We start from the raw sequence: 16,199 nt of genomic DNA, 5'->3' as shown, positions 1-16,199 counted from the left end.
TACTCATAGTAAAAAGCTGAAAGCAACTGAATAAGGATAGTAAATACCCAAAGGTCATGAATTCCCAGTCAGGGAATACTCAGAACCAACGGGAAACATTTGGTTCAATCTGACTAAGGTTTTGAATGCATTAACATTAGTGAACTACTACTCAGTTCAGATGAACAACAATGGTCTCAGCATACTGATGCAGCATGATTAGTTTGATAAGGGGAACAGGAGGGATCTTTTTTTTAACTTGTAATAATAAAGTTTGTGTATGATTAAATTTTTAAAAAAATACATTGTAGATGCATTAAGATTAGTCTTATAATGATGTTACCATTCAGTTATTTGTAGCATTAGTTTTTTGGATGAAAAACAAACAGAGAATATGAACTTCTTATACCATACATGATCTGGAATATCCTCATAGGAAGCAGATATGCACGCAAATGTTAAATAACATGTGTGAAGTAGCAGAAAAGTTAGTATTTGCTAAATCGGTCATGGCCTAGGTTTCTAAGAAACTCTTAGTCCTTGTGTGGCTGTGTCAGAAGTCCTCTTGGGAGACTGTCAGGCATTAAGGGATTAAAAAAGAAGGCCTGTATCGTAGGCTTTACAGGAATTTAATAACCATTTTATCTTTCCTCTTCTAAACTTAAGAGAATTTTCTACACAGGATGTTTTCAGTTTCTTATCTTGCTTGTTTGTTTCTCATCAGGCTTCCCTGGTGGCTCAGAGGTAAAGCATCTGCCCGCGATGCGGGAGACCCGGGTTCAATTCCTGGGTTGGTAAGATCCCCTGGAGAAGGAAATGGCAATCCACTCCAGCACTCTTGTCTGGAAAATCCCATGGACGGAGGAGCCTGATAGGCTGCAGTCCAAGGGGTCACAAAGAGTCGGACACGACTGAGCGACTCATCTTGCTATTAGACCTCAAGACACATAATCAGGCTTACCCTCCTGCCATTTCAGTGACGTTGTTCACAGGAAGATCATGATTCCTTAATTATCAAATCCAAGGGGCAGTTTTGAGTTATTTCACTCTGCAATATTCGATACTACTGATACATCCTTCCTTCTTCCAATTCTTTCCTCCTCATGTGTTTTGCTGCTTGCAGAGGCGGCTTTTCTGGTTTTTCTGACTTTCAGATCTTTCCTTCTCTGTCTTCTCTTCACAGATTTCCCTTTCTTCATTTAAATTCCAGATTATTCTCTTAGTTGACTTCTAATGTTACATTCTTTCCTTTTCTCCTTTGCCTTTCGCTTAAGAAGCAAAGTGACAGACATAGGAGAAAAGGAAAGATAAACCCATTTGAATGCAGACTTCAAAGAATCTCAAGGAGAGATAAGAAAGCCTTCTTCAGTGATCATTGCAAAGAAATAGAGGAAAACAATAGAATGGCAAAGACTAGAGATCTCTTCAAGAAAATTAGATACCAAAGGAACATATTGTGCAAAGATGGGCACAATAAAGGACAGAAATGGTATGTACCTAACAGAAGCAGAAGATATTAAGAAGAGGTGGCAAGAATTAAGAACTATACAGAAAAGATCTTCACGACCCAGATAATCATGATGGTGTGATCACTCATCTAGAGCCAGACATCCTGGAATGCCAAGTCAAGTGGGTCTTAGGAAGCATCACTAAGAACAAAGCTAGTGGAGGTGATGGAATTCCAGTTGAGCTGTTTCAAATCCTAAAAGATGATGCTGTGAAAGTGCTGCACTCAGTATGCCAGCAAATTTGGAAATCTCAGAATGGCCACAGGACTGGAAAAGGTCAGTTTTCATTCCAATTCCAAAGAAAGGCAATGCCAAAGAACACTCAAAGTACCACAGCTGCCCTAATTTCACACGCCAGCAAATATTCAAAATTCTCCAAAGCAGGCTTCAACAGTACATGAACTGTGAACTTCCAGATGTTCAAGCTTGTTTTAGAAAAGGCAGAGGAACCAGAGATCAAATGGCCATCATCCGTTGGATCGTTGAAAAAGCAAAAGTTCCAGAAAAACATCTATTTCTGCTTTATTGGCAATGTCTAAGCCTTTGACTATGTGGTTTACAACAAACTGTGGAAAATTCTGAAAGAGATGGGAATACCAGACCACCTGACCTGCCTCCTGAAAAATCTGTATGCAGGTCAAAAAGCAACAGTTAGAACTAGACATGGAACAACAGACTGGTTCCAAATCGGGAAAGGAGTACGTCAAAGCTGTATATTGTCACTCTGCTTATTTAACTTATATGCAGAGTACATCATGAGAAATGTTGGACTGGAAGAAGCACAAGCTGGAATCAAGACTGCCGGGAGAAGTATCAATAACCTCAGATATGCAGATGACACCACCCTTATGGCAGAAAGTGAAGAAGAACTAAAGAGCCTCTTGATGAAAGTGAAAGAGGAGAGTGAAAAAGTTGGCTTAAAACTCAACATTCAGAAAACTAACATCATGGCATCTGGCCCCATCACTTCATGGCAAATAGACAGAGAAACAGTGGAAACAGTGACAGACTTTATTTTTGGGGGCTCCAAAATCACTGCAGATGGTGACTGCAGCCATGAAATTAAAAGACACTTGCTCCTTGGAAGAAAAGTTACGACCAACCTAGACAGCATATTAAAAAGCAGAGACATTACTTTGCCAACAAAGGTCCATTTGGTCAAAGCTATGGTTTTTCCAGTAGTCATGTATGGATGTGAGAGTTGGACTATAATAAAAGCTGAGAGCCAAAGAATTGATGCTTTTGAATTGTGATGTTGGAGAAGACTCTTGAGAGTCCTTTGGACTGCAAGGAAATCCAACCAGTCCATCCTAAAGGAGATTAGTCCTGATATTCATTGGAAACATTGATACTAAAGCTGAAACTCCAATACTTTGGCCACCTGATGTGAAGAGCTGACTCATTTGAAAAGACCCTGATGCTGGGAAAGATTGAGTGCAAGTGGAGAAGGGGATAACAGAGGATGAGATGGGTGGATGGCATCACTGACTCAATGGACATGAGTTTGGGTAAACCCCGGGAGTTGGTGTTAGACAGGGAGGCCTGGCATGGGGCAGTCCATGGGGTTGCAAAGAGTTGGACATGACTGAGCAACTGAACTGAACTGAATGCTACATTATATCCACGGAAATCCCACTCATTCTTGTGGTTGAAGAACTCTTTGTCTTTTTCCTAATTTTCAGATTGTTTTATCCAATTATTTATTAGATATATTTTTGTGGATACGTTTTAGGACATCCTAACACACAGCATGTATGCATGCATGCTAGTCACTTCAGTCACGTCCAACTCTTTGCGACGCTATGGACTGTAGCCCGCCAGGCTCCTCTGTCCATGGGATTCTCCAAGCAAGAGTACTGGAGTGTGATGCCCTTCTCCAGGGGACCTTTCCAACTCAGGGATTGAACCCACGTCTCCTGTGGCTCCTGCATTGGCAGGCAAATTCTTTACTCCTGAGCCATTCCATAGTTAAATGCATCAGTCTTCTCCCTCAAAGTCTGTACCCCTCTGTATTCGCTACTATGTTTGAAAGCCCTTCACCATCATAATCATGCAAGTCAGAAACCTGGGAGATTCCTATCTGCTACTCCACTCAATCCCATGCTCCAAGTTACCAAAACATGGAGCTGAAAGATATATCTGGTCAATGTCTCCAGCTATACAGCTAGTCAGCTGCATTAGGTAAGACAGACCCCTATATCTTAGCAGATTCCCAAGTTTCAGAAAACCTCCTCCCCCATATCATTGCGGCTAAAAAGAAAAGAGATCAGATCCCTAGTGAACTCCTCTATTTTGTAATTTCTCAGTTGGTGGATTAATATCTGAGCGTTCCATGAGAGGCAATGTATAGACATGGGTCATCCTAAAGTAGGGTAAAACACAGGGCTTGTTTTACCTCAGGAAAAAGGTATCTGCCCTTAGGTTTCTTATTATAGAAGACAACAAGATCATAGACGAGGGAAGCTAATTGGCTGTCACACTGGAGGTGTAAAAAAAGCAGGCCAGCAAAAGGGTCTAATGAAGAGACCAAGGAGATGGAAAGGAAACGCTCATAAAATGAGGGTTATTTCACAGCTACTTTCAAACTCTGAGTATTTGATGTGATCTGATCACCATTTTCCAGAATACGTAGCTCCCCAATCTTCTCTCCAGTGTACAAGGTACGTGCTAGTGACTCCCTGGCCACAAGGCCCCCAAGTCAGCAGACTTACTGATTTTAGAGGAGAAAAAGCAGCAGAGAGCAAATAAAATTAATGCCGAGGGGCAAAAATTAACCCCGAAGGACTTTTGCTGGAAGGACTTTTTCCTTTCTAGCACTTGGGATCCTTCTGAGGCAAGGTAAACCTCCCAGTACTATTGATATTCAGTACCATCAAGTGTTCCTTATTTGGCATGGTTTCAGCCCCCTTAACATCTGTTCATTGTACTCTTAGTGAATTCCAATCCTTTATTCCTTTTAAAGTATGATGCCAAAAACAGGATTCCAAACAGACTATCACTTCTCATAGTCTACATATTCATCTTTTGTTAATGCAAAAGGATTAGGATTCCAGCTGTTCTGGAGGCTATATCACATGAATTCACATTGAGCTGTTATCTAAATCCCCTTTAACATTTTCACATATTTTAGTAAGCTATAGCACTTCCTTCTCCCCAACTCCTACTTCAATTTTAATTAGTTTTGTAGTCCTATTAAATTTCAACTTTTTATATCATCTCTTACCTTTTTGTGTATCACTATAGTAGTAAGAAACTAATATATCAAATACTACTAAACTGGTAGGTTAAAATGAGTACATATAAGTTTAATGTTCTCAACTAACTTTTGGCTTCAGTTCAGTTCAGTTCAGTCACTCAGTCGTGTCAACTCTTTGCGACCCCATGGACTGCAGCACGCCAGTCCTCCCTCTCCATCACCAACTCCCGGAGTTTACTCAAACTCATGTCCATTGATTCGGTGATGCCATCCAACCATCTCATCCTCTTTCGTCCCTTCTACTCCCACCTTCCATCTTTCCCAGCATTAGGGTCTTTTCAAATGAGTCAGCTTTTCACATCAGGTGGCCAAAGTACTGAGTTTCAGGTTCAGCATCTGTCTTTCCAATGAACATTCAGGCAGGACTGATTTCCTTTAGGATGGACTGGCTGGATCTCCTTGCAGTCCAAGGGACTCTCAAGAGTCTTCTCCAACACCACAGTTCAAAAGCATCAATTCTTCAGTACTCAGCTTTTTTTTATAGTCCAACTCTCACATCCATACATGACTACTGGAAAAAACCATAGCCTTGTCTAGACAGACCTTTGTTGACAAAGTAACGTCTCTGCTTTTTAACATGCTGTCTGGGTTGGTCATAACTTTCCTTCCAAGGAGTAAGCGTCTTTTTTAATTTCATGGATGCAGTCACCATCTGCAGTGATTTTGGAGCCCCCAAAAAATAAAGTCTGTCACTGTTTCCACTGTTTCTCCATCTATTTGCCATCAAGTGATGGGACTGGATGCCATGATCTTAGTTTTCTGAGTACTGAACTTTAAGCCAACTTTTTCACTCTCTTCTTTCACTTTCAAGCTTCACCCAATTTATCAATCATACATTCTCTACAAAATGTTTTAAATTTTGCCAAGAAAGTTTCTTTACAGCTATGCAGACAAGTCTGGTAATTCTATCTACTAGAGGCATTTAAAATATATACAATAAAAATCCTCTAAATATGTAAAAGTTAAATTATTGCCTAAAGTCTCACCTTTTCTAAAGAAAAGAGAAAGTACCATTTTAAAAAGTTTCTTCAACAGAGTAATGTCAACAAAATCATATGGTCTAATGAGTAATCCTTGGCATGTATACTAAATACAATGTTAAGTTCTTAATTATTTCCTAAAGCAGTGGTTATCAAACCTTAGCATGCATCAGAATCATCAGGAGGGTTTGTTGAAACAAACTGCTAAACTGTATTCTCAAGGTTTCATGTTCAGTAGGTTTGGGGTAGAATCCAAGAAGTTTCATTTCTAACAAGTTTCAGATGATGCTAATGTGCCTGGTCTGAAGATAACACCACTATACTAATGAATAGTTTAACCAGTCTCCAAATTGAACACCAAGAAATGACTCATTCTTCACTGAATGTTTATTGAGAAACTAAAGAATAGCAGCATAAAGATGTCATTTGAAATCTCAGATACCAGATGGTAAGCTGAAGATGTTATCCTGTATGTTCCAGAGAAAATACTAAGGGGAAAATTCTTTCCAAATATGTTTTGAGAAAATCTCCATGACAGTTATTCAAGTTTCAGTTTATAAATGAATAGCATTAATACTAACAACCAATAACTAACATTTATGCACAATTTTAAAACTGCATGCTATTCTGAGTCATACACATACACACTCACACAACTGTTCATTTAATCCTCACAGTAACCCTAAGAGGAAGGTAGGTACTATTATTATCTCCCTTTAAAGACGAAGAAACAAAGGTACAGAAAGGTCAAGTAGCATGGCTAAGATCAGCCAGTAAAACAGAACAGCCCAGATTTGAATCCTGGCATTCTGGTTGTAGAACCTGTGCTCTAAAACAAAACTATTCTGTCTTCATAAATTCTATTTTATCTGACAAAATCAGAGAATAAAAGCTTCTAACCTGGGCCGTGGAACTATGAGTAGGAAGAAGTAACCTACAGACAAACCAAAGGGTTGTATTCTATGTTTTTACTATTCTTTTTTTTGGCACTCACTAAACATTTAATGGTTGTCTTTTTTACTGTTCTTGAAAGCAGTATATAAATCATGGAATAAACTGAAATGAATTCATTTGAAACTTAAGACAGTAATCTTATGATCCTATAGCCTTTTATTATGACATATATTTATCACATTAGAGCTGTTAGATATTTAGATGTCTGTGATATATTCTATTAATAACCACATGATAGTTTGTTTCATCAATCTCTGGGAAAATACCATACTCTCAAATTGAAGGAATAATTTATAGTTAGTGATGATGTCCAAAAATCCTTCTTGGGGAGATATGTGACTGTACTTTGTAAACTGCGTTCCTTAAGCCCAGTCTGAGTATGTAGATGTCCAGAAAATTAGCCCCACCTTGTGGATCATCATAGTAACACAGATTCAGGCCTTGGAGAACACTGAATTGTCAGAGAACTCTGTATTATCTTGACTGACAAAAACTAATAACTAGCACTGGTGAGGAAACACTTTTACACACTGACTCTATGGACATGAGTCTGAGTGAACTCCGGGAGTTGGTGATGGATAGGGAGGCCTGGCGTGCTGCGATTCACGGGGTCACAAAGAGTCGGACATGACTGAGCGACTGAACTGAACTGAACTGTAGTTGTATAAAATGGTACAACCTTTTCTGGAAAGAAATTTTAAAAAATAATAAAAATTGTATACATAAATAACATTCTATTCAAAATTTCACTTCTAGAAATTTAGTCTACAGAAATAAACAAATTAACAAACATGTATGTATCAAGGGGAAATTTTCAAGGTTATTTACTGCAGCATTATTCTTGGTAGTGAAAAATTAGAAACAACCTAATGTCAATCAATGTAGAGGCTTCCTTGGAGGCTCAGTGGTAAAGAATCCTCCGGCCAGTGCAGGAGACCTGGGTTAAATCCCTGAGTTGGGAAGATCGCCTGAAGAAGGAAATGACAACCCATTCTAGTACTTCTGCTTGGAAAATCCCAGGGACAGAGGAGCCTGGTGGGCCATAGACCACGGGGTTGCAAACAGCTGAACATGACTTAGCAACTAAACAACAACAAACGTCAATGTGGATATAGCTAATGTTACTTAAAAACCATATCAACATGACCACAGCTAATAGTTTTTGTAAGTACAAAGTTAAAAACCTCAAGCTCAGAAGAACTTTATAGTGTATCACTTAATTAAATATACACATATATAAAATATATATATATATACAATTATATATATGTGTGCTATGTATAGAAAAAAGTCTAAAAGGCTATGCTGTAAACAATGATTACCTCTGAAGTACAAGTATGAGGAGAAAAGCAATGAAGGATGAGTATGAGGAGAAAGGAGATGCCTTTTTACTTTATACACTTTGGTACTGCTTGAATTTTCCCTATGATAGTATATACCAGATTTGTATTTAAAAAGTATACAGTTAAAAAATAAGTTATTTGGAGTCTTTAAAATAACTTGAACTAGTTTAAGGAAAAATTTTAAAAAGCAGGAAGGGGTAGGTATCCTTATAGATGCTGGTTGATAATTGCACAGTTAATGAAAACACATGAGAATGGTCATTTGAGGCAAAACATACACACCCACAAACCAGTAAAATGAAGAACATTCAAGATGATTAAACTCTTCAGAAATTCTGGATAAATTTATAACTTGTAATTTTTCTATAAAGGTTGAGTGTGCACCTCGCCCCACCCCACCCCCAAACTCCTCTAAAATGACAGTAAAAAGAATTTTTAAAGGTCAAACTCCTGGCAATGAGGAATATAGGAAAGGAAACAATAATAATAAAGATCCCCTGGAGGAGGGCATGGCAACCCACTCCAGTATACTTGCCTGGAAAATCCCATGGACAGAGGAGCCTGGTGGGCTACAGTCCATAGGGTCTCAAACAGTCTGGCAATGTAACTTTTAGCAAATTATAACTTTAAGGACTTAAAAAATGCCTAAATATGATGAATTTAATGAAGCTGTTGGATTACAGTACCACCATTAATACCTAGCAGAGAATGTAACTATACCTAAACCAATATCAAAAGATGCCTTTAAATTTAGAATAAATTATGCAAAACTTTTAAAAGTTTATTTGAAAATCAAAAGGTTGGAGGAGTACTAACAAGGTCAGACATGAACAAACACATTTATGGTTTAAATCCTATCTTAACCAGAACCCCTACAAGGCAAAAGGTAGCCAAGCTGGATTATATACAGATGCCATACATGGAAGAAACCAGGTAACATCTAAGAAATTAATAAAATGGGTCAGAAGGAATGAAGCCAGGGGTAGAGATAAGTATGGACCAGAGAGTCAACCTGATAATCCTCCACATTTTAAGAAGCAGATTATCCACAATCTTAAGTCAAGGGACTCCTGAGAATGCACACATAGAATCCACCTCTTTATTGGAAAAATAAAGAATCCACCTCTTTATTGAAAATCATATACTGCGAAGGTAGGAATCCTCTAGAAGGTAATAAAACTGTTGCTAATTCATCAAGCTCTCTCTGCATATGAGTATATTTGTATATCTTAAAAACTAGAGGGCCAGACTTCCCTGGTGGTCCAGTGGTTAAAAATCTACCTGCCAAAGCAGGGGACATAGGTTCGATCCCTGATCTGGGAAGATGCCATATGCTGCAGAGCAACTGAGCCTGTGCATCACAACTACATAAACTCTCGTACCCAGAGCCACACCCCACAAAAAGAAAAGCCACCGCAATGAGAAGGCCCATGCCACAATGAGAGAGTGGCCCAGAGCTCACACCCCACAAAAAGAAAAGCCACTGCAATGAGAAGGCCCATGCCACAACGAGAGAGTGGCCCCCACTTGCTGCAATTACAGAGAGCCCACACACAGTAACGAAGACCCAGCGCAGAAGGAAAAAAAGATTAACTTCTTAAAAGAGAACTGCAGGGCCCAAAGAAGTGATTAGAGGCCAATTATCACCTTTAATTGACTCTACAGATCTTTCCCTTCTAAAATACAGGACTGGAAATTCCCTCATGGTCCAGTGGTTAGGACTCTGTGCTCTCACTGTGGCAGGCTGGGGTTCAATCCTTGGTTGGGCAAGTAAAATCCTACAAGCTGCAAGGTGTGGCCAAAAATTAATAATCATTTTAAAATATTTAAATAAAATAAGGCCTGTTTGATTCATTCCATAAAGATTTATTGAATGCTTATTTTCCCAGGCACTATGTTGATGAAAGAGGAAACAAGACACAGTCCCTGTCCTGGAGGACACACAGCCTAAGAGAAAGACAAACATCTAAGTAGAAAGTGGTAGTCTTGTGGTCAATGCATTTATGCCAGCCATCTGCTCTGATAACAGAGGGGGTCATTCCCTTAGCCCAGCCCAGAAATAGGTCAGGGAGGAAAGTCAGGGTTAATTATGTTGGACATGAAAGGATACGTGAGCTAGATCTTAAAAGATGAGAAGTTAGGGAGATAAATAACAGGGAAAAGAACATTCAAGATAAGGGAATAAATAATAGGAACAAAGGATTGAACGTGAAACAATCCTTTGATATATGGTAAAGGGGGTGAGGTGTGAGGTACCACTGGTATAATAGATTACTGTTATTATTAGAATGTAAGCATAGAGATAACGAGGGATAGAAAAAGAGATTGACGATGAACAGGCCAGATTATGGAAGAACTAGAATGCCATACAAAGATTCTTAAATTTTATCTTGTAGGTCATTGAGAACCACTGTTAAGTAGGAGAATGACAGAAAATCGCATTTCACATAAGTCAGTCGGCATACTGTGGTGGATGAATCTGAGAGGGAGCAAGAATGGAGGTGGGGAGACCAGTTAGTAGACTAGTGCAGTAGTTCAGGCAAGAAATAATGAGATCCTTAACTAAGAAAAATCCCTATGCTGTTCACAATATTCAGGATGATCATAGGGTAGTAGAAGAACAGAAAACTAATCCATTGAGAGATATATATGAACACATAATACTTATATATCACATATATTCTTATATTTACATATATAAATATGGGCTTCCCAGGTGGCACAGTGGTAAAGAGTCCACCTGCCAATTTAGGAGACACCAGAAACACAGGTTTCATCCCTGGGTCAGGAAGATTTCCTATAGTAGGAAATGGCAACCAATTCCAGGATTCTTGCCTGGAAAATTCCATGGAAAAAGAAGCCTGGCTGACTATAGTCCGCGAGGTTGCAAAGAGTTGGACATGACTGAGCAAATGAGCACACACCCAGACATGTGTGTGTATGTGTGTACAAAATTAAAAAGCATATGTATATATACTTTTTTGCTACTTTTTTTTCGTAACTATTATAGATTGCATCTTTCTACATTAATCAAAAAGGACAGGGAATTCCCTGGTGGTCCAGTGGTTAGGGCTCTGTGCTTCCACCGCAAGGGGGACAGGTTCGATCCCTGGTTGGTGAACTGGATAGTGCAAGCCATAGCACGGGAAGAAAGGACAAAGAATTTTTGAAAAAGAATGTTCGAAAACGAAAAGGAGAAAGGAAGCTACAATTTAAAGCATTCTATTTATTTTAGAACTGGGATTCCCTGGTGGTTCAGATGGTATAAGAGTCTGCCTGCAATGCAGGAGACCTGGTTCAATCTGTGGGTTGGGAAGATCCCCTGAAGAAGAACAGAGGAACTTTTAGAACTAGCAATTAATAAATTTAAATTTAGAATGTGGAATATTATTTAAAATGTATCCTATAAAGTATCTGAAATCAAGAACATTTTCAGATTTCTCAGAAATCTGCAATACTAGATCTATATAAATTAAAAGCAATAAAATAATTTAATAAAGAAAATAACATGACCTTAATGAACCTACCTTACCATGTGTACCATTTAATATTCATAAATCTTAGTGAGGTAGGACCATTATATTTATTTTGCAAATGAGAAAATGAAAGCTTAGATAAGTTTACTTTCCTAATAATCAGGGCTTAAAGTTTGTCTGTTTTTAGAGATCCCATTGACATGAGAAAATGAAAGTGAAGTCACTCAGTCGTGTCTGACTCTTTGCGACCCTGTGGACTGTAACCTACCAGGCTCCTCCATCCATGGGATTCTCCAGGCAAGAATACTGGAGTGGGTTGCCATTGCCTTCTCCAGGGGATCTTCCCAATCCAGGGATAGGACCCGGGTCTCCCACACTGCAGGCACACGCTTTCACCTTTGAGCCACCAGGGAAGCCATGTAGCCACATGTAAGTAGGACTGTAAGCATTTCAAAAGAATATTTTCATTTCACAAATATAGCACTTCATATCAGAAAGCCAAGATCAGGTTTGGGCAATAAAACTAAGACTTTGGGGTCAAAGAGAACTTGGTTTATATCTAGACTCTACCTGTTATTAGTTGTGAAAATATGAGTAACTTCTCTGAGCTTCAACAAGTATAAAAGAGGTTAACGAGGCTTCAAAGGGTTTCTGTAAAGATCACAAACTAACCAGTCCAGATAAGTAATCAATAGTAGCTAACACTATTACTCATAAGTCAAGAAGAAGTACAAATAAAACTAACAGACTGCATTAAAATTGAAATAAAAAATTTAGCAAAAGTACACCCTTTTCCCCTGCTACGTTTCTTCAGCCATTATTGTTGTTGTAAAGTCGCTAAGTCCTGTCCGACTCTGAGACTCCATGAACTGCAGCATGGCAGGAGGAGGAGTTTGCTCAGATTCATGTCCACTGAGTCAGTGATGCTATCTAACCGTCTCATGTTTTGCTCCTCCAAAGGATGAAGGAGCATCCTTGCATCCCCTCTTTCTCCTCTTACTTTCTCAGCATCAAGATTTTTTCTGCTCTTTGCAAAAGAAGAATTTTCCACAATTTGTTGTGATCCACAGTGTCAAAGGCTTTAGCATAGTCAATAAAGCAGAAGTAGATGCTTTTCTGGAATTCCCTCCCTTTTTCTATGATCCAAACAATGTTGGCCATTTGATCTCTGGTTCCTCTGCTTTTTCTAAACCCAGCTTGTACATCTGGAGGCTCAGTTCATGTACTACTGAAGTCTACCTTGAAGGTTTGAGCATAACCTTGCTAGCACGTGAAATGAGCACAAAATGTGAAAGTCAAAGTGAAGTCACTCAATCGTGTCTGACTTTTTGCGACTCCATGGACTATACATATACAGCCCATGGAATTCTCCGGACCAGAAATCTGGAGTGGGCAGCCTTTCCCTTCTCCAGGGGATCTTTTCAACCCCAGGGATCAAACCCAGGTCTCCCACAATGCAGGCGGATTCTTTACTGGCTGAGACACAAGGGAAGCCCAAGAATACTGGAGTGGGTAGCCTATCCCTTCTCCAGTGGATCTTCCCGACCCCAGGAATCCAACTGGGGTCTCCTGCACTGCAAGAGGATTCTTTACCAACTGAGTTATCAGGGAAGCCCTAACTGTACGCTTAATTGTATAGTTTAACATTCTTTGGCACTGCCCTTCTTTGGGACTGGAATGAAAACTGACCTTTTCCAGTCCTGTGGCCACTTCTGAGTTTTCCAAATTTGCTGACATATTTAGTGCAACATTTTAACAGTAACGGGCTTCCCTTATGGCTCAGCTGGTAAAGAATCCGCCTGCAGTGCGGGAGACCTGGGTTCGATCCCTGGGTTGGGAAGATCCCCTGGAGAAGGGAAAGGCTACCCACTCCAGTATTCTGGCCTGAAGAAGTCCATGGACTGTGTAGTCCATGGGGTTGCAAAGAGTCAGACATGACTGAGCGACTTTCACTTTCACTTTAACAGTAACATCTTTTAGGATTTTAAATAGCTCAACTGGAATTCCATCACTTCCAGTAACTTTAATAGTAATGCTTTTGAAGGCCCACTTGACTTCACACTCCAGGATGTCTGGTTCTAGGTGAGTGACCACATCATCATGTTTATCCAGGTCATTAAGACCTTTTTGTATAGTTGTTCTGTGTATTTTTGCCACTTCTTCTTAATCTGTTCTGCTATACTAGGTATATTATTTACAATACCATACCTAACTTTAAGAATATATAGTCAAGTGTTGATAATCCAATTAACATACTAACTGGTTTGCAGTTAATATGTGATTAAAGTGCCATAGTAACCCACATTCCCCCTTTATTAGAGAGAAGCTGGTTAGAAATCTGTAACGCCCAAAGTCTCCCCCAAACACACACACACTGCAGCTCCCACATCCACACCACAGCGTTTCCACCCCCAGAGCTCTGGTTCTTCCTTGGCTCTTCAAATGCCACTGCTAGGGGAAGGTGACAGAGAACTCGATAATCAATATTTGCTACCTCATTACTGGGCCCTCTGGGGAATAACTTCCTGACCTTTTGTGACATTTATGACTTGATCCTCACTCCTCTGCAACTCTACCACATTGCCCATGAAAAGAAGTATAACTTAGAAATCTGTGAGCAACTTTAACCCATTTTACTTGATTAAAAAAGAACTTCTTGGCAAAACAAAATAAATTCTTATTTTTTTTTCTTTTTTTTATGTTTTTCTTTTTTTTTTAATTTTATTTTATTTTTAAACTTTACAATATTGTATTAGTTTTGCCAAATATCGAAATGAATCCGCCACAGGTATACCTGTGTTCCCCATCCTGAACCCTCCTCCCTCCTCCCTCCCCATACCCTCCCTCTGGGTCGTCCCAGTGCACCAGCCCCAAGCATCCAGTATCGTGCATCAAACCTGGACTGGCGACTCGTTTCATACATGATATTATACATGTTTCAATGCCATTCTCCCAAATCTCCCCACCCTCTCCCTCTCCCACAGAGTCCATAAGACTGATCTATACATCAGTGTCTCTTTTGCTGTCTCGTACACAGGGTTATTGTTACCATCTTTCTAAATTCCATATATATGCGTTAGTATACTGTACTGGTGTTTTTCTTTCTGGCTTACTTCACTCTGTATAATAGGTTCCAGTTTCATCCATCACTAGAACTGATTCAAATGTATTCTTTTTAATGGCTGAGTAATACTCCATTGTGTATATGTACCACTGCTTTCTTATCCATTCATCTGCTGATGGGCATCTAGGTTGCTTCCATATCCTGGCTATTATAAACAGTGCTGCAATGAACATTGGGGTACACATGTCTCTTTCCCTTCTGGTTTCCTCAGTGTATATGCCCAGCAGTGGGATTGCTGGATCATAAGGCAGTTCTATTTCCAGTTTTTTAAGGCATCTCCACACTGTTCTCCATAGTGGCTGTACTAGTTTGCATTCCCACCAACAGTGTTAGAGAGTTCCCTTTTCTATACAACCATTTTAAGTTACATACAGCTTTTAGTTGGCTTTAATTCAATACTAACTATATTTAGTATTGTAGTAGTTTAGTATTTTAGCAATTAAACTTAGTGATATCACAAAGAATTAAATAATAAACCCCAGGCAAAGAGTCCCTGAGACCCTAGTACTATATAAATATTGCTATGTATCTATTTTTTAGTCTATTATTATATATCATAAAAATATTAAAAAATTACCTTGGTGTTCTTCTAAATCCATGTCAAGTTGTCTAATTTCTTCATTAAATTGATTTATTTTTTCTTTTATATCTGTTAACCTGTTGAAAATATTATTTATCTATGACAGATGATTTTGCTATTCAATAAAAACATTTAGTGATGATGTTACAAAATCTTTAATCTTTTCTAATCTGCAGAAATAATATTGATAAAAATATGCTTTATTCTGAGAATAGAACTATAAATTTTGAGAGAAAAATATTTTTTCGTGATTCATCTTTAAAGTACAAGTGTATTCCGAGAATGTCAGCTTGCCTGACTTCAACAGCAGACACTTCCCCAAAGTTCTTTTGAACTTTACTTGTCATACTAAGAAAATAAAAAAATCTTTAGCTAAACTAAGTTAGAAAGTTTGTCTTAAAAGTTGGAAAATAACAGAAAATTTACCATTGAGACCAGATTATATGGGTTAAAATTTTCACAAAAGCAGTTGTACTTATTACAAAATTATAGTAATCATTAGAAAAAAACCAAGATCATAGCATCTGCTCCCATCACTTTATGACAAATAGAAGGGGAAAAAATGGAAGCAATGTCAGATTTTCTTTCCCTGGGCTCCAAAATCACTGCAGACAGTGACTGCAGCCATAGAATTTAAAGACGCTTACTCCTTGGAAGGAAAGCTGTGACAAACCTAGACAGCACATTAAAAAGCAGAGATGTCACTTCGCTGACAAAGGTTCATATAATCAAAGCTATGATTTTTCCAGTAGTACAAATGTGAGTTGGACCATGGACCATAAAAAAGGTAAAAAGGTTGAGCACCAAAGAACTGATGTTTTTGAATTTGGTGCTAGAGAAGACTCTTGGGAGTCCCTCGGACTGCAAGGAGATTCAACCAGTCAACCCTAAGGGAAATCAATCCTGAATATTCTTTGGGAGAAATTATGCTGAACCTGAAACTCCAATACTCTGGCCACCTGATGTGAAGAGCAGACTCACTGGAAAAGGCCCTGATGC

The 16,199-nt window shown here is 38.8% G+C and overlaps 1 protein-coding gene across 3 annotated transcripts in view; it reads right to left on the bottom strand.

The window, feature by feature from the left end:
- The window catches only part of IFT74 (intraflagellar transport 74), a 93,078-nt gene that overhangs the window by 25,125 nt on the left and 51,754 nt on the right, over positions 1-16,199 (bottom strand). For all 3 annotated transcript variants that reach the window (XM_005904804.3, XM_070375970.1, XM_070375971.1), the window contains one exon: positions 15,198-15,277. In XM_005904804.3, coding sequence (XP_005904866.2) covers positions 15,198-15,277 — 80 coding nt within the window. The remainder of the gene's footprint in view (positions 1-15,197; positions 15,278-16,199) is intronic.

This window comes from Bos mutus, chromosome 8 (genome assembly GCF_027580195.1).
Source record: "Bos mutus isolate GX-2022 chromosome 8, NWIPB_WYAK_1.1, whole genome shotgun sequence".
NCBI lineage: Eukaryota > Metazoa > Chordata > Mammalia > Artiodactyla > Bovidae > Bos > Bos mutus.
This window is presented reverse-complemented; position numbering and strand designations above follow the sequence as displayed.